Source organism: Miniopterus natalensis, chromosome 18 (genome assembly GCF_054644295.1).
Source record: "Miniopterus natalensis isolate mMinNat1 chromosome 18, mMinNat1.hap1, whole genome shotgun sequence".
Taxonomy (NCBI): Eukaryota; Metazoa; Chordata; class Mammalia; order Chiroptera; family Miniopteridae; genus Miniopterus; species Miniopterus natalensis.
The window spans coordinates 42,017,384-42,037,622 of record NC_142098.1 but is presented as its reverse complement, the minus strand read 5'-3'; the positions used below and the strand labels follow the sequence as shown (position 1 = coordinate 42,037,622).

At 46.2% G+C, this 20,239-nt stretch overlaps 2 protein-coding genes and 1 non-coding gene across 5 annotated transcripts; all 3 read left to right on the top strand.

The window, feature by feature from the left end:
• Window positions 1-1,263: 1,263 nt before the first annotated feature.
• LOC148091152 (uncharacterized) lies at window positions 1,264-9,679 on the top strand. The gene is made up of 3 exons (XM_087827000.1): window positions 1,264-1,346; window positions 5,310-5,433; window positions 6,879-9,679. Exons 2-3 carry the CDS (start codon window positions 5,313-5,315, stop codon window positions 8,696-8,698), a joined length of 1,941 nt encoding a protein of 646 aa, XP_087683126.1. The 5' UTR covers window positions 1,264-1,346; window positions 5,310-5,312; the 3' UTR covers window positions 8,699-9,679.
• Window positions 5,349-18,344, top strand: LOC107539379 (zinc finger protein 418-like). Of its 3 annotated transcripts, none has more exons than XM_087827011.1 (3): window positions 5,349-5,433; window positions 14,845-14,968; window positions 16,270-18,344. In XM_087827011.1, exons 2-3 carry the CDS (start codon window positions 14,848-14,850, stop codon window positions 17,586-17,588), a joined length of 1,440 nt encoding a protein of 479 aa, XP_087683137.1. In that variant the 5' UTR covers window positions 5,349-5,433; window positions 14,845-14,847; the 3' UTR covers window positions 17,589-18,344. The 3 variants fall into 3 exon arrangements, with proteins under 3 accessions (XP_087683137.1, XP_087683135.1, XP_087683136.1); XM_087827009.1 differs by lacking the exon at window positions 5,349-5,433 and adding an exon at window positions 12,834-12,943; XM_087827010.1 differs by lacking the exon at window positions 5,349-5,433 and adding an exon at window positions 14,474-14,701.
• Window positions 18,345-18,547: 203 nt separating this feature from the next.
• Window positions 18,548-18,686, top strand: LOC148091151 (small nucleolar RNA SNORA8). The gene has a single exon (XR_015716084.1). It is a non-coding gene; the product is annotated as a small nucleolar RNA SNORA8 (small nucleolar RNA).
• The last annotated feature ends 1,553 nt before the right edge of the window (window positions 18,687-20,239 follow it).

Below are 20,239 nucleotides of genomic sequence, written 5' to 3'. Positions count from 1 at the left end.
TAATGTCACAACAGCCAACAGGCAGAAAACCCAAATGCCCATCCTCCACTATATACATGCAGTGAAATATTCAGCCTTAAGGAAGAGCAAGTTCTGGATACATGCCACCACATGAGTGAACTTTGAAGATATTAAGTGAAATCAACCACGGATGGACAAATGTATATGCGGCACCTAGTCAGATTTATAGAGTGTAAGTGTACTGTTTAGTGGGTACAGTTGTAGTTTGGAACTATGAGTTCTGGAGATAGGTAGTGGTGGTGATTGCACAACAATGCGGATGTACTTGATGCTACTGAATGAAATATACTTAGAAATGTCTAAAAGAACAAATTTTGTTATGTAAATTTTACAAAATAAGTCACCTATTACTGTCCAAAGGATTATCACTGCGGCAAATGATTTTGCTGAGTTTTTGAAAATTTGATGGTTCTTACCTGCCTTTTAAAAAAAGTATATGTACTCAAATACAAAAATGTCTAATTTCAATTGTGAAGTGCCACATAACTTTAACTTTAGTCCATATAATTTTAAGTTTCCACCACTATTTCCAGGTATGTTTTCTCACATCTTACTGCTTTCCCTTCTGTCAGACTCCCCTTACAGATACTTTCTTCTTGAGGCAGTCTCACTCATTGGGACCAGCCTGGTGGCTCAGCAGTTGAGCATCCACCTGTGATCCGGGAGATGGCGGATCCATTCCTGGTCAGGGCACATGCAGCGGTTGTGAGCCCCAGCAGGGGGCGTGCAGGAGGCAGTGGTCAATCACTCTCATCATTGATGTTTCTCTCTCTCCCTCCCTCCCTCGAATTCGAGAGAGAGAGAGAGAGAAAGGGAGACATCAGTGTGTTGTTCCCTTACTTATCCATTCATTAGTTGATTCTCCTATGTGCCCTGAACGAGGATTGAACCCACAACCTTGTGGTAGCCGGAAGACGCGCTCCCCAAGGAGCCCCTCCAACAGGGCGGCGACACCACCTTCAAAGGCCAAGGAGACAGCTGGAGGAGAATCTGCGCCTACTGGGTGAGGAAACTACACAACCCAGAGGCCACTGCGCCCAAAGGGGCGGGTTTAGGCGCTGAGAGGCGAAGGACGTCGCCGCTGGTTCCACGCGAGACCGGGGCGGGACTTCCGGGCCCCTCTCCAGGCGGAAATTTTATCCTTTCCTGGGCTCTCCGCGCGTGAGCTCCGAGCAGACAGCCCAGTGGCCTCCGGAGGGGCAGCAGGGGGTCCCCGCTGTGCAGGGGCGGGTCCGAGGCCCGCTGACACGCAGCTGTCGGGGGCCCGGGGCCTCCGAGCTCCTCAGCCCCGCTCCGCCCGCAGAGCCCGCCGGCGCCCGGCCGAGGTGAGCGCGCCCCGGGCCCGCCCCGCCTCCCCCGCCACCTGCCGCCGGGGGCGGCGCCCGTCACATCCCGCAGCCCAGGCCCGGCGCGCGGGCCGCGAGGGCTCGTGGGCGACACGCGGTGCCCGGGGCGGGCGCGGGAGGTCGCCGGGCCGCCCTGGGCTGTGACGAGGCGGGGAGGCGGGTCATGCGGGGAGCTTCCCGCTCAGCCCCGAGCCCGGGCCGCGCCGGGCGGGGAGCGAAGGAGGGACGTGGATTTCGCAAATCTAGTCCCAGTTGGGACCCTCTAGGAGAGAGGGTGGCGGCTGGGACCGGGAGGCGCAGCCCTGGGACATGAGGGCCCCGCCGGGTCCGCCCTGAGCCCCGAGGTCGCGCCGTCTCCGCGGGTCACCGGGCCCGGGGCTGGGCACGGGCGGGGCGGCTGAGCCCACGGGCCCCGCGGTGGTTGCCGGGCTCCCAACAGGCTGCTGTTTCCACAGGTTCCTGCACCTGCGAGTCGCTTAGGGGCGCCCTTTCAGGGCCTTTCGGACACCCCTGTGGTCTCCGAGGAGGTGGTGTCCTGGGACTGCCATGGGACTCGCCCAGCCCCTGGCCGTAGGCACCTTGAGCAGACACAAGCCCAGGTCCAAAGTCCAGGTCCAGGGTTATAGGAAGTGGCCCCTGTTTTTGGCAGCCAGTGGAATGAGATGTGGGAGGGCCTCCAGGGATAGGGGCCAGAATGTGCAGAAGCTTGGAGGGGATGCTGAGCTGGTGCAGGGACCTGCAGGTGTCCTTTTTTCTTTTTTTTTTTCCCCCTTTAAAATATATCTTTAATGATTTCAGAGAGAGGAAGGGGGAGAGAGAGAAACATGAGTGGTGAGAGAGTCATTGATAAGCTGCCTCTTGCACGCCCTCTACTGAGGATCAAGCCCACAAGCCCAGCATGTGCCCTGACCGGGAATGGAACCTCAATATCCTGGATTATGGGTCGATGCTCAACCACTGAACCATGTCTGGCTGGGCGGTATCCTTTTTTTCTAATGGAAACTGGTTACAGGGGGACAGCAGTCAGGTCTAGAGCAGCTTTCTCACCAGTGGAGGCTGTCGTCTTCAGGTGATAGGAGCAGTGGGCAAGCCTTGGAGGCAGGTGATCTGACCCAGGTCTCATTCTCCCTGTGGCTGCAGCGTGGAGAACAGTATGGCGTGAGGCAGGTGGCAGAAAGACCAGGGAGAGGCTACTGAAGTAGTGTAGGTGAGTGTAATTTTATGTGGGAAAGTATTGTGGCCCTAGAGGTGGGAGAAGTATTTGTATTTTGGTCCAGTGTTTTAGGTGTGGCCACCTGGATTTTCTTATTTTGTGCTTGAGAAAGCAACAAAGAGAAAGAGGGAGGGAGGTAAGAGTCAGGGATGACTTGAAGGTTTACTTTTAGCAGCTGGAGGAATGGATGCACCAGCAACTGAGGTGGAGAAATCCATCGTAGTAAGAGTAATGTTCCCTGAGGATATCAGTAGTTTTATTTTTGGCCTATTAAGGGTATGTTTCAGAGAGCAGTTTATGGGCATTTGAAACTCTTAGGAGAAGTTCAGGATGGAGACCTTTCTAAAAGGTAGTGGAGGGTTTGGACCAGGAAGAAGCTATAGCTCACTTTCATATAGGGAATCCTGGTCAGGATGATGGTAGTAGTGGCTGAGGTAAACGTGGGTTGGCTTGACTGGGGTTTCATGCTGGGGACCATGGTAGCAGAAGGTGTGCATCACAACAAAGATTGCGGATAAGTTTTGGGTGGGTGGCTCAGGTGGTTGGAGCACCATCCAGTACACCAAAAGGCTTTGCATTCTATCCCCAGTCAGGACACATACCTGGGTTGTGGGTTTGATCCCTGGTTGGGGTGCGTATCAGTGTCAACTGATTGATAAGTTTCTCTCTCACATTGATTTTTCTTTCTCACTGTCTCTACTTCCTCTCTCAATAATAGTACATAAAGAAGAACGTATATCCTCAGGTGAGGATTTAAAAAAATGGGTATGGATAAAATTTGTCATGTAAAGGGTGGAGGAGAGACTGGTTTGGCAAATGCCCAAGGCCTTCAAGGCAGGAGTGAAAATAAGATGGATTGAACGTCTTAGAGTAATTCACACACAGTGAGACTGGGGTTGGTACATATTCACTTATCTAAACAGTCACCGTGATTTTGTTGTGAACCTTGCTGAGGCCTGGAGCGTTGCATTAAGACTGGTGGATTAGTTTAGGGGCATAAGTGGTCATCTCTGAGACTCACTGGGAATGGGTTGGGGTGTGGAGAGAAAGTCTGTGACTGGTGAAAGGACACATCAAGTTCAGAGTCAATGGAAGAGGGCTGTGGACATCTGACGTGTCTGCTTCTTGATGGTGAGATTCATGAAGCAAAGAACAGTCTGGGAGAAAGACCTTCATAGCAGGTCTGAAGGCTGCCTCTGAGTGTGGACCATCAGAGTCTGGGTAGTACTTGATCCTTTCAGATTTTCCAAGCATTCTCTGGACTACAGAGAATGTGGTCTCATTACTCACTGAGTAACGAGTAGAGAGGCCAAGGATATGACTTTGGGGCAGGGCAGGAGGAGGCTGTGGCTGTGGGAATGCAGGTGTGAGAGAGATGTAGTATGAAGAGTTATGTGAACTTGGAGAGGGAGTATGAATTCATGGCTGCAGGGCCCTGGCTTTGATATAAGAGTCAATGAAGGATGAGCGCATGTCTGGTGGTGTCTGGAAGGAACAACGTAGAAACCCCTGAGAATTAATCTGAAAAGAGGGGTTGTTGTAGTCCTGTGTGCCAGGTGCAAAGCTTTTATGCCATTTGTCTACCCACCTGCCTATTGTTATTGAGAGTTGATACAGTAATCACTATCACCTCGATGAGAGAGCAGACATGAATGCCACTCAGGCTTGAAAATCTCCATTGCCGTGGGGAAGGGAGAAGGATAAGGGTAAGCATGTGTTAGATTAGGAAGATGGTAAAATTAGAGTCCTGGGAAAGAAGCTAATCAGGGAACAAATTGTCCTCGTCATGGAATATTTATGTCACCTTTAAAGCTGTGTGTCTGGGAATGTAGATGTGTGAGAGGTGTGATTGAAAGAATTAAGTGCAGACCTGGCTGGTATGGCTCAGTAGTCAGAGTGTGGGCCCACACACTGAAGGACATGGGTTTGATTCCAGGTCAATGGCACATACCTGGGTTGCAGGTTGGATCCCAGGGCCCTGTTGGGTGCGTGCAGGCAGCAACAAATCTATGGAAAAGTATCCTTGGGTAAGAATTTTTTTAAAAAGAGTCTGACCGGTGTGACTCTGGTTGAGCATTGACCCATGAACCAGGACGTCAGGGTTCAATTCCTGGTCCAGACACATGCCTGGGTTGCAGGATTGATGTCTGGTCGGGTGTGTGCAGGAGGCAGCCAATAAATGATTCTCTCTCATCATTGATGTTTCTATTTCTCTCTCCCTCCTTCTGCAATTTAAAAAAACACAAAAATAAACACCACATGTTTAAAAAAGAAAAAAGTGTGTGCAGATGGTAGTGGAAACGGATGGCCTCAGGGCCCTGGGTTTGCGGTCATATGGGCGAAGGGTGACACCAAATTTTTTCTTTCTTGGAGAAACAATCTGAGCAACCACAGGAGTATTGCCTAAGAAGTCATGTCAAATCACTCACTTCTCTAAAACAAAACTTCTCTTTCTAATCTGTTTGTGACACCATGTTAACAAGATGCAATGTGGCCTACATCCAGGCCCAGAGGTCATGTAACATTTATCTTCCCATCTGCCTATTGTTTTTATGGGAAGACACAGTGTTAATAGAATATAAGAAGAGAGTGACTCACATGGCACCATGACCCAAAATCTCTGATATGGGGAATAGAGTTGGGAGATGGATGTGGAGGGTGAGGAATATGATAAACTTGGAATCCTAGGGAGGAACTTATCATGGAATGAACTGTCTCCATTATGACAGGATATGAACTTTGAAGAAGTGGCCATCGTCTTCTCCCAGGAGGAGTGGAGTCTTCTTGATGAGGCTCAGAGATTTCTGTACTGCGATGTGATGTTGGAAATCTTTGCACTTATAGCATCTGTGGGTAAGACCTTTACATCCCTTTTGGTGTCCTGAGGTGATATCTTGCCTTCCCTATTTTCTGGAAAATGACATTGTCTTTCCTGCAGCCAGATCACGGACTCTGCTTATTTCTCTTTCCTCTCCTATGTGCCGTGGCTGACAGTGCTGGGTTGTATGAGGGCCCTGAGCAACAGACTCCTTGAGATACACCCCTAACATCTGTTGCGTCAAAAAGTGCAGTGAAGTGTCTAGGAGTATGGAGTGTTGCAGACAGCTTAATGGATCACACCTTGCTTGCTGTTTCCTTAGCAGCATGACTCCAGTTCTACCCACTTCATCTAGCTAAAGGTTCTTTATGACTCCCTGTGCCATGTCATGCTCATTGCTTACATGAACTTTGGGCTTTTCATGTAGATCCTTCTTTAATTGTTTTTAATATTTTCTTCCCTCATTATTTTTTATTTTTTATATCTTTATTGATTTCTGAGAAAAGAAAGGAGACGGGGAGATAGAGAGGGAAACATCAATGATGAGAGAGCCATTGATCAGCTGCCTCCTGCACACTCCCTACTGGGGATTGAGTCTGAAACCTAGGCATATGCCCTGAACAGGAATCGAACCCCAGTCTCCTGGGTGATAAGTCGATGCTCAACCGCTAAGCCACGCCAGCCAGGCTTCCCTCAATATTATGTGCTGAGTTCCTCTGAGCCAGTGCTGCTTGCTTGCCTCTTTTGTCTTTTATTAAAACTAGCATCATTAGGCTCCAAGTAGTTTTTCTGCACTGCTCCCTCTGCAGTATTCTCCAACAATAACCTGTGCAGGTGTTACGGTGTGTGCATACATCTTTAAGTAGTGTTGGAACACTAACTACTCATTTATTGAATTTTACTGGGAAAATGACATAACCAACCTCTGCACACCGTACCCATGTCACCAGCAGAAAAGACCTTCTGAACGCTTTTAGCAGAAACAAGACTTGGAGATCCTGCTCTGTTCCATGTGGCTGCGTGCAACCTCTATGTCCTTCTGGTGAGGCGTCCCCTATTTTGGGATCTTCGGAGGCCCAGTACCACAAAGCAGTTCACTTTTTTTGTAATCCTCATCCAAGGATATTTTCCCCCCATTGCTTTTCAGAGAGAGTGGAAGGGGAAAGAGTGGAACATCGGTTTGAGAGAGAGACATCAATTGGTTGCCTCCTGCACACACACTGACCGGGGCAAACCTGCAACCTAGGTACATGCCTGTGACCGGGATTGAACCTAGAGCCTTCAGTCCGTGAACCGACGCTCTCACCACTGAGCCAAACCGGCTAGGGCACAGCAGCACCTTATTCAACCTGCCACCAGGTCTCTTGTTTTCAGACAATCCCCCGAGACCAACATATTATATCTGACACACCTTTGTAATAGGACTTCCCCCTCCCACTAAAAGTCAATGTCTCCGTCCTTAGCATTTCTCTGCTTTCAGGTTGTTTGCATAAACAGGAAGATGAGGAGGCACCTTCTGAGCCGAGTGTACCTGTAGAAGACGAGTCACAGGTCAGGGCTTCTGAGAAAGCTCCAGCAACCCAGAAGACCCATTCCTGTGAGCAGTGTTTCTTAGTCTTAAAAGATATTTTGCATCTGACAGAGTTACAAGCAGCATACCTTGAGCAGAAAGCCTTCTTCAGTGACTCCTGTGTGAGAGACTTCTGTTCCAGTGTAAACCTTCACCAGCAACAGAGGAATGCCAGTGGAGAGAAGCCCTGGGTAGGAGATATGGGCAGGGCCTCTTCTGTGACCTGGTGCACCTTCTACATATCAATGGCGCCTTTCATCTGTAGGGCGGTTGGGGAGGACTTCCCAACCATTTCAGACCATTTTCAGCACCAGGCTTCTAACAGTGCAGAACCACACAGTGGCAGTGAAACTGGGCAGGCATTTCTCAGTGGAAAAAGTCATCACAAGTGGGGCGAGTGTGAAGAAGCTGCCTTCCACAATCAGAAACTTGTTCACCATCAGGGAGACTATTCTGGAGAAGGGCTTTATGAGTATAGCAAATATGGAAAGACCTTTAGTAAAAAGTCAAGCCTCATTCCACATAGGAGAGTTCACATTGGAGAAACGCCTTACGAGTGTAGTGATCGTGAAAAGTCCTTTAGCCGAAGCTCTTTCCTTATTCAACACCAGAGAATTCACACTGGAGAAAAGCCATATGGCTGTAGTTACTGTGGAATGTCCTTCAGACATAGATCCAAACTCATTGAACACCATAGAAGTCATACTGGTGAAAGGCCTTACAAGTGTACTAAGTGTGGGAAATCTTTTAGGCGCAAAGATCACCTCCTTAAACATGAGAGATTTCACACTGGAGAAAAGCCTTATGAGTGCTGTGAATGTGGGAAAACCTTTAGACGAAACTATAACCTCCATCAACATAAGAAAGTTCACACTGGAGAAAAGCCATATGAGTGTCATGATTGTGGGAAGTCCTTCATCCAAAACTCTAGCCTCACTGAACACCGGAGATATCACACTGGAGAAAAGCCATATAAGTGCAGTGTTTGTGGGAAATGCTTTGGACAACGCTGGAGTCTTATTCAACACCGTCAAGTTCATTCTGGAAAAAATCCTTTTGAGTGTGGTGAATGTGGGAAATCTTTTAACCGCAAAGCTCAACTTATTAGACACAAGACTGTTCACATTGTAGAAATGCAGTATGAGTGTTGTGACTATGGAAATTCCTTTAGCCTAAGTTCTGCCCTCATTCAACACCAGAGTGTTCACACTGGAGAAAAGCCATATGAGTGTCATGATTGTGGGAAGTCCTTCACATGTAGCTCTAAGCTCATGGAACACCACAGAAGTCACACTGGTGAAAGGCCTTACGAGTGTAGGAAATGTGGGAAATCTTTTAGGCGCAAAGATTACCTCCTTAACCACGAGAGAGTTCACACTGGAGAAAAGCCTTACGAGTGTAGTGAATGTCGGAAAACCTTTGGACGAAAATATAACCTCCTTCAACATAGGAAAGTTCACACTGGAGAAAAGCCATATGAGTGTTGTGATTGTGGGAAGTCCTTCAGCCTAAACTCTAGCCTCACTGAACACCAGAGATGTCATACTGGAGAAAAGCCATATGAGTGCAGTCTTTGTGGGAAATGCTTTAGACAGCGCAGCAGTCTTAGTCAACACCGTCGAGTTCATTCTGGAAAAAATCCTTTTGAGTGTGGTGAATGTGGGAAATCTTTTAACCTCAGACCTCAACTTATTAGACACAAGAGCATTCATACTTTAGAAAAACTATGAGTGTAGTGATTGTGCTAAGTCCTTAAGCCAAAATTCTGTCCTCATTCAACACAATGGACAAAATTCTTGAGTGTAGTTATTGTGGGAAGTCCTTAAACCAAAGATCTGCCCTCACTGAAAACGGGAGCGGTCACACTGTAGAAAAGCTGAATTAGTGCAGTGGTTGTTGGAGGAGTTTTCAGCCAAAGCTCTAAGCTAATTGAACCCCACAGTGGTTACATTGGAGGAAGGCCTTCTGAGTGTAGTGAATGTGGGAAATTTTTTAGAGCAGTAGTCTTTTCCAACACCACAGAGTTCACCCTAGATAAAAGCCTTATGAGTGAAGTGAATGTTGAAAAACTTTGCACAATTTTTTTATTGATTTTACAAAGGGAGAAGAGAAGAGAGAGATACATTGATTTGTTGTTCCACTTTTTTTATGGATTCATTATTTGACTCTTTTATGTGCTCTGACCGGAGGTCAAAATTGCAACTTTGGTGTATTGAAGCAGTGCTTTAGTCGATGGAGCTACCCAGCCAGGGCTGGACAAATCTTTAACCTCATATGATATAGGAAAGTTCACTCTGTAGAAAGGCTGTATCAGTACAGTGGTTGTGGGCAAAATCTTTAGACAAATTTCCAACCTTATTCAACTCTAGAGTTTGCTCTGGAGGAAAGCATATTGTATGTCGCGAATGTGGGAAATCCTTTAGCCATTTCTCTAGCCTCATTAAAAGCAGAGAGCTCATGCTGGAGAAATAGCTTATCAATTTTGTGAGTGTGGGAAATCTTTTAGCCTCAAATCTAACTGCCTTAGACACTAGGGCATTCACTGTGCACTTATCTAATGTGTACTATTTGTTGAGCTTTGACATGCATGAAATGAACTTATCTGTCACTTATATACAAAGTGGGGTAAAAATAGGCTTATGGTTGTATGCACAACACAGAGTATATTGAATTTTTATGAATTATTGTGTTATTTCCCAAACAACTGTAAGCCTACTTTTGTCCCACCCTGTATTCACCTCTTGCCTTTTTATTCTCCCCCTTCTCTAGCCTTCCATGCAGTCACTGACTCAACTTCCTTTAAAATAGATTAGTTCCTATTTTCTATGATGTTATAGGCATCATAAGGTGTATATACTTTAAGAAATACTGTTTTTTTCATGCTGCATAGTTATTTTGAGATTCAATAGTAATGTAAATAGTTAATTCTTTTTGCTGAGTAGGATTGTGTCTTGTGGGTAACCACTTTGTTTAATTATTGATCTGTGTATGGTTTGGGTTATTTCCAAGTTTGGGGTATTACAAATAAACCTTCTATGAATATTGAGTTCAGTTTTTTATATACACATATGTTTTATTAAACTATTACAGTGTCATTGAACGTTTTACATTTTAATAAATGGAGAACTATGATCTTAATGGTCCTTCCCTTTCTTTTATACCCACCCACAGTAATGAAAATTCTAGTTCTTCTGCAATCCTGTCAGCACATGTGATTGTTAATCTTTATTTTTAATTGAGTTTTAGAGAGAGAGAAACATTGATGTGAGAGAGAAACATCAATCTGTTGCTTCCTGTACATTCCCTGAATGGGGATCCATGATGCAACCTTTTGTCATAATGGACAATGTTCCAAGCAACCTAGCCCCCAGGCCAGGGTGCAGTGGTTAATCTTTTTAAACATTAGCCTTGCTGCCCTAGCCCTTTTTGCTCAGTGGTTAGAGCATCGGCCCTCAGACTGAAGGGTCCTGGGTTAGATTCTGGCCACGGGTATGTACCTTGGTTGTAGCCTCAGCCCCAGTTGGAGTGTGTGGGGGAGGCAACCAATTGATGTGTCTCTCTCACATTGATGTTTCTCTCCCTTCCACTCTCTAAAAAAAAGCAGTGGGGAAGCTATCCTTAGGTGAGGATTAAAAGAAAGAGAGAAAGAAAGAAGGAAAAGAAAGATCGAAAAGAAGAAAGATCAGCCCTGCATATCACTGTAGTGGTATATTTCATCGATAATAAATCAGTTAAATGATTGGAAAGTGGCAAGTTGTAAACATTTTTTAAAAGTTTAAGTATAATTGATTTAAAATGTACTTTTTTAAATTTAAATTTTATTAAAATATTTTTACTGATTTCAGAGGAAGGGAGAGGGAGAGATTGAAACATCAATGATGAGAGAGTCATTGATGGACTGCCACCTGCACTCCCCCACTCCCCGTGATTGAGCACCCCAGGCATGTACCCTGATCAGAAATCAAACTATGATCTCCTGGGTCATAGGTTGATGCTCAACCAGTGAGCCACATTTGCTGGGCTAAACTGTACTTTTTTTTTTAACATAAAATTTTGATCTTTCCATACATGCTTGTATCCCTGAAACCAAGTTCCTCCTGCCCTTTTCACTGCTGCTTTTTTGGCATGTAATATTAATGATGCTAGGACATACTCTGTCTTTTCTAATAGCTTATTTCAAATACATCCAGAGAAAGAAAACACGAAAACCCCTGAATCCTATCCTAACCTTCCATCATTATCTGTCATCATGGAGGTTCTTGTATCTTTTGTGGGTTATATTACTTAAAATCTAAGATATGTCCATGTGTAACCATTTTCTCGTGCTTTTCTAAAATGTAAGGAATCTGAGAACCTGAGTACAAAAAAAAAATTGTTAAATATAAGCATGTTAGTGCTGAATTTTATTAATTAGTTATTTCAGGCAGATTGCAATCAGGATACAAAAATATATTTGTATGGCTTTTGTTAGGTGTGTCTTTTAACTATTGATTGAAAACTGCTCACTGAAAAATTGTTTATTGAGGCATTTTATATGGTTGGGTCAGATTTCTTGTGTTATTTAAAATCCTGAGTTCCCCCTGAATAATTTACTTGCCTACAGTACAGATGTGTAAACTACACTTTCTGGTAGGCAGACATTCAGTTAAAGTTCTCTAACTTTCATTTGTCAGATAAATAAAACATCACTTTTCACAGTTAAACCTTTTTTGTTTTTTAATTCTCACCGGAGGATATTTTTTCTATTGCTTTTCAGAGAGAGTGGGGGAGAGAGAAACATCGATGTGAGAGAGGCACTTCCATTGGTAGCCTCCTACATACACCCTGACCAGGGCTGGGGATTGAGCCTGCAGCCCAGGTACATGCCCTCCATGGGAATTGAACCAGTGACCCTTCAGTCCGCAGGCCGACACTCTAACACCTGAGCCATACCAGCTAGGGCTTACTGATGCCTTCACTCATTCATTCATTTATTCATTTTTACAGAGAGGAAGTGAGATTAGTATTAGTTTGTTTCACTTCTTTATGCATTCATTGGCTGATTCTTACACCTGCTCTAACTGGAGATCAAATCCCTAACTTTGATGTATTGGGACAATGCACTAACCAACTGAGCTACTTGTCCAGGGCCTGTTTTGCTGTTTTAATTTAAGAATGCCATTGGTTCTTTCAACTTTTCCAAAAGGTTGTGTGTCATAAAATCATTAGTGTCGTTTTTGAGTCTGAGGTAACACCTGAGAGTTCTCTTATACTGGTTCCTGTAAATTGGCGACATGACCACTTGATGTAAATCATTGGGATCACCTGCGGTTGGGGGAAAGAACACTTTTTCAGCAACTTCGGGCTGTAACTTTTCAGCAAAGAAGTGGTTTTACTCAACCTGAAAACATTCAAATTCCATGGACGGTAGTAGCTGGAAAAACTCATCCTAAGATATTCAAAGGGCCTTTGAAGTGTGGCTTCCCCTTAATTGCAGATCCTTACTTTCTTCTGCATCCAACAAGATGTCACCACTTTGGGGGGAGAGAAACATCAGTGTGTTGTTCCACTTATTTAGGTATTTCATGGGTTGATTCTTGTAGGTGCCCTGGCTGAGGACTGAACCCACAGCCTGGGTCTGTTGGGGCGACTTTCTTACGGACTCAGCCCCCAGACCCGGGGCCGCAACACCTTCCACCTCCAAGGTGGCCCCTAGGGCTGACTGCATTACCCAGAGGGCAACGCGCCTTAAGGGGGCGGGGTTAGCCAGTGACAGGCCACTAGGGTTTCCTGCTGGCCGGGGTCGGGGCGGGACTTCCGGCGTCGGTCTTCTCGCGGTCACTTTGGCCTTTCCGGTGGGTTCTCGGCGCGGGACCTCCGAGCTCCCGCGCGCCGGGTGCTGAGCGAAGAGGCAGCGCGGAGTCGCCGCCGCGCAGGGGCGGGTCCGAGGCCCTCAGCCCCGCTCCGCCCGCAGAGCCCGCGGGCGCCCGGCCGAGGTGAGCGCGCGCCCCGGGCCCGCCCCGCCTCCCCCGCCACCTGCCTCCGGGGCGGGCGCGCGGACCGCGAGGGCTCGTGGGCGACACGCGGTGACGGGGCGGGCGCGGGAGGGCGCGGGGCCGCCCTGGGCTGTGGCGAGGCGGGGAGGCGGGTCGTGCGGGGAGCTTCCCGCTCAGCCCCGGGCGCCGGGGCCGTGGGGCCGTGGAAATGTGTGGAGGTTAAACCAGACAGCAGTGGGTCCCGGCTGCCTGTCGCGACTTGAGCCAGTGACGCTGAGACAGGGTCGAATCACATATGAGCGTTTATGCCAGCAATGCGGGCAGCGTGGGAGAGCAGCAGGGCCACCCACGTGAAACCGCCCCCCCAATAAGCCAGCTGCTCATATTGGGTAGAAGGACGAAGATTCCGTGGGAAAGTAGGAATTACAGGCTTGGGAAGTCGGCCGGGTATAATGGCTGCGGGTTACAGGCAGTGCGGGCTGGGGGTCTGGGCTCCGTTGTCTGGGAAACAAGGCGGTTAACCTTCCCATGACGATGGCAGTTCTGGGAGAGGAGAGGGGACCGCTTTCCTAGGTTAACTCCCATGGCCCCCGGCCTGCAACTCTCAGCCAGGTCAGAACGCGCTTTCTCTAATCAGAACAGGACAATCACGGGTAACCGAGCACGATTACTATTTCTTATAACTACAGCAAGTCTCCACTTTTCTATTTCTGCCCCTAACAGACGGATGTGAACAAAAGAGGGACGTTGTCTGAGGTTGGGTTCTAAAGTACTCTAAAAACTGCTCAAAGGAAGAACACACTAGAGGAGAGTTGGTAGTTAGGGACAGGAAGGTGAAGTCTTGTAAAAGATAACCTAACTGGCCCGGCCGGTGTGGCTCAGTTGGTTGGGCATCCTCCCAGGCAGCAGAAGGTCGCTGGTTTAATTCCCATTCAGGGCACATGCCTGGGTTGCAGGCTCGAACCCCAGTAGGGGAAAGCCAGTCCATATTTCTCTCTCATTGATGTTTCTCTTTCCCTTTTCTTTCCTCTGTCTCTGAAAAAGAAAAAAAATTAAAACTTTAAAAAAAAAAAAAGATAATGTAACTGGCAAGAGCCTGCACTGAGTACTGAGGCCCTGAGGTAATGCAGTCATTTGGTGGTCACCTGGCCCCGGGGCTGGGCAAGGGTACTGAGCAGTCTCAGCCCATGGATCCTGGTGGAGGTTGCCAGGCTCGCAACAGACCTTTCTTGCTCCCCAGATTCCTGCAACTGCAGTGTCACTTAGGGCTACTGGTTGTGGAGCTCATTTGAGAGCCTTACACTCTTATGCTCCCTGACATGGTGGAGTCCTAAGACTGTGTGCCATTCTTTCAGTCCTTGGACCTGGGGAACTCAGACAGACACCAAGTCTGGGGGTCCTAATTCCAGGTCTAGGGTTATAGGAAGTGGTCCCTGTTTCTGGCAGCCAGTGGAATGAGATGTGGGAGGCTCTCCCAGGAATAAGTTCCAGACTCTGCAAAGATGTGGAAGGGAGGCTGAGCTGGTTGGGGCCCCCCCAGGTGTCCTTTCTTTCTTATGAGAACTGGTAACAGTGGGACAGGAGTCAGGTCTAGAGCAGCTTTGTGACAAGTTGGGTGTCTGATCTGCAGGTCATAGGAGCATTGGAGACAGGTGATCTGACCAGGTCTCATTCTCCCTGTGGCTGCAACATGGTGAACAATATGGGTGTGAGGGTGGTAGCAGAAAGACCGGGGAGGAGGCTGCTGCAATAGTCTAGGTGAGTGATTGTATTTGGACAAGGATTGTGGCCATGGAGGTGGGAGAAGTATTTGCATTTTGGACGGGAGGGTGGGGGCTATGACAAACTTGGAATCCTAGGAGACAAACCAATCATGGAATGAACTGTCCCCATTATGACAGGACATGAACTTTGAAGAAGTGGCCGTTGCCTTCTCCCAGGAGGAGTGGTGGCTCCTTGATGACGATCAGAGACTTCTTTACTGCAATGTGATGCTAGAAATCTTTGCATTTGTAGCATCTGTGGGTAAGACCTTCACATCTCCCCTAGTGTCCTGCGGTGATGTCCTGCCTTCCCCATTTTCTCCAAAGGTAGCTTTGTTTTCCCCACAGTCAGAACATAAGCTCTGCTAATTTCCCACTTTCCTGTCATGTGCTGTGGCTGCCAGTGCTGGGCTGTGTGGAATCCCCTGAGCAGTAGACTCCTTGAGTAGCTCTCTCACCTATTGTTTCAAAAAGTGCAGGGAAGTGTCTGGGAATCAGGAGTCTTGCATAGAGCTTAATGGATCCCACCTTGCGTGTGGTCTCCTTGGGAGGGTGACTATGTTCAGATCCATGGCCTCCAGTTCTGCCCCTTTCCTCTAGCTAAAGGTTCTTTTTGATTGCCTGTGCCATGTCATGGTCATTACTTACATGAACCTTGGGCTGTTCTTGTAAGACCCTTCTTTGTAGTCTCTTCAGGCGAATACTATTTTACCCCAAGTTACTCTGTGCCAGTGCTGGCTCCGCACCTCTGTTGTCTTCCATTAATACATGGATTATTCAGGTTCTGAGTAGCTGCAGAAGGTGCAACTACTACTAGAATAGAAGCTGCAGGGAGAACCCTGTTTTTTTCATTGGGTGGATGTAGCAAGATGGTCTCAAAGGGGGCCTGGCCATGTTAAGTGGTGGCTGTGGGAGGGATTGACATAAGGGCTGTTTTCAAATCATTTCATGAAGCTGCCCTGTGTCCAAAATTTTTTTTGATGCAAGTGCCACTGGTAGCATCTCATTTATACCTTTTTCTTTTCATACTGGTCACTTTGCTGACTTGTCATTTTATCTATAATTTCCCAACTCTGGCCTACCTTCACCTTTGTGACCTCCATGTATCACCTGTTTTTCTGCACTTCTCCCTCTGCAGTATTCTCCAACAATACCTACTCATGTGTTACAATGTATGCGTACATCCTTAAGTGGTCTTTGAACACCAGCTACTCATTTATTGAATTTTACTGGGAAAAAGACCTGACCAACCTCTATACAGCTTACCAATGTCACCAGCAAAAAAGCCTGGCTGAACACTTAGAAGAAGAATGAGTTGGAGATCTAGCTTGTGTTCTGTGGCGTACATGCCATCTTTGTGTCCCCTTTCTGGTGAAGTCTTCCCTATTTTGTCATCTTCAGGGACATAATACTGCACAGCAGCACCTTATTCTACCTGCCTCTAGGTCTCTTATTTTCTGAAAATCTCATGAAACCAGCATATTGTATCTGACACACCTTTGTAATAGGACTTCCCCCTCCCACTAAAAGTCAATGTCTGTGTTAGCGTTTCTCTCCTTTCAGGTTGTTGGCATAAACTGGAAGATGAGGAGGCGCCTTCTGAGCCGAGTGTACCTGTAGGACAGTCACAGGTCAGGCCTGCTGAGGCAGCTGCAGCAACCCAGAAGACCCATCTTTGTGAGCGTTGCTTCTCAGTCTTGAAAGGTATTTTGCACCTGACTGAGTTCCAAACTGCATACCTTGAGCAGAAAGCCTTCTCCAGTGATGCCTGTGTGAGAGGCTTCTGTTTCAGTGTAAACCTTCACCAGCAACAGAGGGATGCCAGTGGAGAGAAGCCTTGGGTAGGAGATATGGGCAGGGCCTCTTTTGTGACCTGGTGCACCTTCTACATATCAATGGCACCATTCACCTGTAGGGCGGTTGGGGAGGACTTCCCAACCATTTCAGGCCATTTTCAGCACCAGGCTTCTAACAGTGCAGAACCACACAATGGCAGTGACACTGGGCAGGCGTTTCTCAGTGGAAAAAGTCATCACAAGTGGGGTGAATGTGAAAAAGCTGCCTTCCACAATCAGAAACTTGTTCACCATCAGGGCGTCTACTCTGGAGAAGGGCTTTATGAGTGTAGCAAATGTGGAAATACCTTTCATCAAAATCAAAAGTCAAGCCTCATTCCACATAGGAGAGTTCACACTGAAGAAAAGGCGTGTGAGTATCGTGTTTGTCGGAAATGCTTTAGACAGTGCAGTGGTCTTGCTCAACACCATCAAGCTCATTCTGGAAAAAATCCTTATGAATGTGGTGAATGTGGGAAATCCTATAGCGATACTTCTGGCCTCATTCGTCACCAGAGAGTTCATACTGGAGAAATGCCATATAAATGTAGTGATTGTGGAAAATGCTTTAGCCAAAAATATAGACTCATTCGACACCAAAGAATTCACACTGGAGACAAGCCGTATGAGTGTAGTGATTGTGGGAAGTCCTTCAACCAGCGCTCTGCCCTCACTCAACACCAGAGAATTCACACTGGAGAAAAGCCATATAAGTGTAGTGATTGTGGGAAGTCCTTCAGCCGAAGATCTGTCCTTAATCAACACAAGAGAATTCACACTGGAGAAAGGCCGTATCAGTGCAGATATTGTGGAAAGTCCTTCAGACAGTACTCTAAGCTCTTTAAACACCACAGAGTCCACACTGGTGAAAGGCCTTATGAGTGTAGTAAATGTGGGAAATCTTTTATCTGCAAAGATTACCTCCTTAAACACGAGAGAGTTCACAATGGAGAAAAGCCTTACAAATGCAATGAATGTGGGAAAACTTTTCGACTAAATCATCGCTTTTTTCAACACATGAAAGTTCACACTGGAGAAAAGCTTTAAATGTACTGGGAATGTTTTATTTCCTCAGTATTACTAACAACACTAGAGGAGACTGTTTCAGAGCTATTTACCTGAATTGCAATCTCTTCTAGCTGAACATACTCTGTTCCAGATTTCTTATGAGTTTCAGGTACAAACAAGGCTTTAAGGTGCTGCATTGCACTTTATAACCTGTCCAGGGCTATTACCAGATGGGTATTACTCCCAGTTTTTGTGGCTGAAGCCATTTGACCTTTACCACCTGACTCACCTACAAAGTGTGCATCAGTCACAGCCCCTACCTGCTCAGGGAATGTGACTTGTCTTTTTTATTTTGCTTGAGAAAATTATGAATAGTCTGAGCTCTTGGTGAGATCCTCATTCCTGTCTCTGACAAGGGAATGGCCCTGACCCAGTGTTGCTTCAGAGGACCCATCCTTAGCTAAGAAAGGCTGAGGGACATTGTTATTCTCATATTATGCCATGAATTTTAATAGGTTCTCATTCACAAACTTGGGTACTGCTTGATGCACATTGCTCTGGTTTATGATAATTTTGTGAAGGTCATTTTGCTTTTGTGCCTTTAATTTTGGTTCTGTTTACTGTGCGGGATGATTTGAAAGCAAAATTGTGACCTGTCAACATGTAGAGGTAAGCAGATTATGTGGGGATCCCAAACTTTCTGTCCTCTGAAAGGGACAAAATGGTGGCAGAAAATTGAACCCATACTGATGCTTGCTCCCCAGTTTTCTGATAATAAATAATAGCAAGGTTTCACAGTTGTTCTGATGCGTCGATTATTTCCCTGGATCGTGCCAACAGTACTATTTACAGATTATTGTGGTGAGTCTTGTGAAGAATCTGCCTTCCTTTACAGGCCGCTGCCCCAGGTCATATTAGCAGAGGAAAGCTAGTCTCTCTAGATATTTTAAGTAACTGAGTTTAAGTAACTGAGAAACTCAGTTACTTAAAAGTTCCAATGCACTGCATGGTATCTGCTTTCAGTAGTTTATTCCTGCTGGGTGTTCAAAGGACAGTGTGATATAAATTCAGTATCTGACATCGTTGGTTTTTCTTGGCTTTGTGCATTTTAAACTTGGTATTTTTATTGATACATTATTCCTATAGTGTCTTACTGTTCAGTAGACATAATCTATAGGGGTAATGCTTTTCTACTGTTCAATTAGACATAATCTTCAGTAGGAACTAATGCTTGTCTTTTTCTAGAAGAAAAAAAAATTTTTTTTTTACGTTCCAGATTGTCATTATCTTCTACATCCAACCGGATGTCTCCATTCCAAGATTCCAAATTCCACTTTATCAATCAATGCCCTAAGTTTCACATGAGAAACACTGTGGTGCTATATTTAGCTGTCATTGTAATCCAACAAGACATTAATGATTAGATTTCCAGCCATACGAGCCCTGTAGCTACAGAAATCAGAGCTGCTTTTAGAACTGTCATGGCATTTTTTTGTTTGTTTAAATCCTCACCTGAGGACATTTTCTCCACTGATTTCTAGAGAGACTGGAAGGGAGGGAAGAGGGTAGGAGTGAAAGAGAGAGAGAAACATCCATTGGTTGCCGGCCACACACACCCCAACTAGGGCAGGGAACCTGCATCTGCAGTACATGCCCTTGACAGGGAATTGGACCTGAGACCCTTCTGTAGGCTGATGCTCTAACCACTGTGCAAAATGGGCCAGGGCTATCATGGAACTTTCTATTTCTCATATGGGGACTTGAATTTACCATTTTCCCTTTGTAGGCAATAACGTGAACTCAGAAAAATCCTTCCCTGACCACAGTCTTTGTCATCCCTCTCACTGCCTCAATACTCATTGCAGCGCTTACGTGGTCTGAAACCGTGCTATACCTGCCACTCCATCATAATCAGCCCCTGGTAACAGATTATACCACTGTGTACCATGGGTCACTAGCATCCCGTTTCCACTGGCTAGATGTTCAGCATTTCATTAAGCCCAAGGGCATGGCCAAATCTGTCTCGAAATTCATCCTTATGTGGTTTATCTACTAGGACTAATGGCAGAACCAATTCATTAGCAGTTAATGTTCAATTCCATAGCAACTGGGATAGAGAAAGCTTAATAAAAATTATTAACTAAAACACTGGAGTATTGAGGAATTGCTAATTATAAGTAAAAGCAGCTCTGAAAACACTGGGGTTACATAATATGTATATAACCTCAGTATAATTAAAAATCGCAACAGAATAGTAGAAAAAAATTGTGAATAACTGACTGGAGGCCTTGCATATGAAGGAAATCATGGAGATCCTGGCTGGGTAGTTTAGTTGGTTAGAGCATCATCCAAATACTTAAAGGTTGCAGATTCCATCTCCAGTCAGGGCATATACAAGAAGCAGTCAATGCATAAGTAAGTGAAAGAACAAAGCAATGTTTCTCCCCGCCCCCCCTTCCCTTTCTAAAATCAATAAAATGTAAAAACAGAAGTCAGCCTGGCTGGCCTGGCTCAGTGGTTGAGCATTGACCTATAATCCAGGAGATCAGGGTTCGATTCCCGATTCCCGGTGGGTCAGGGCACATGCCCAGATTGTGGGCTGGATCCCCAGCGTGGGGAGTGCAGGAGGCAGCCGATCAATGACTCTCATCATCCATGTTTCTCTCCCTCTCCCTTCCTCTTTCTGAAAT

Coding starts and splice junctions, on each gene's coding strand:
- LOC148091152 (XM_087827000.1), top strand. CDS start 5,313: ATGAACTTTGAAGAAGTGGCCATCGTCTTCTCCCAGGAGGAGTGGAGT. Junction 5,434..6,878: donor TGCACTTATAGCATCTGTGG/GTAAGACCTTTA, acceptor CTCTGCTTTCAG/GTTGTTTGCATAAACAGGAA.
- LOC107539379 (XM_087827011.1), top strand. CDS start 14,848: ATGAACTTTGAAGAAGTGGCCGTTGCCTTCTCCCAGGAGGAGTGGTGG. Junction 14,969..16,269: donor TGCATTTGTAGCATCTGTGG/GTAAGACCTTCA, acceptor CTCTCCTTTCAG/GTTGTTGGCATAAACTGGAA.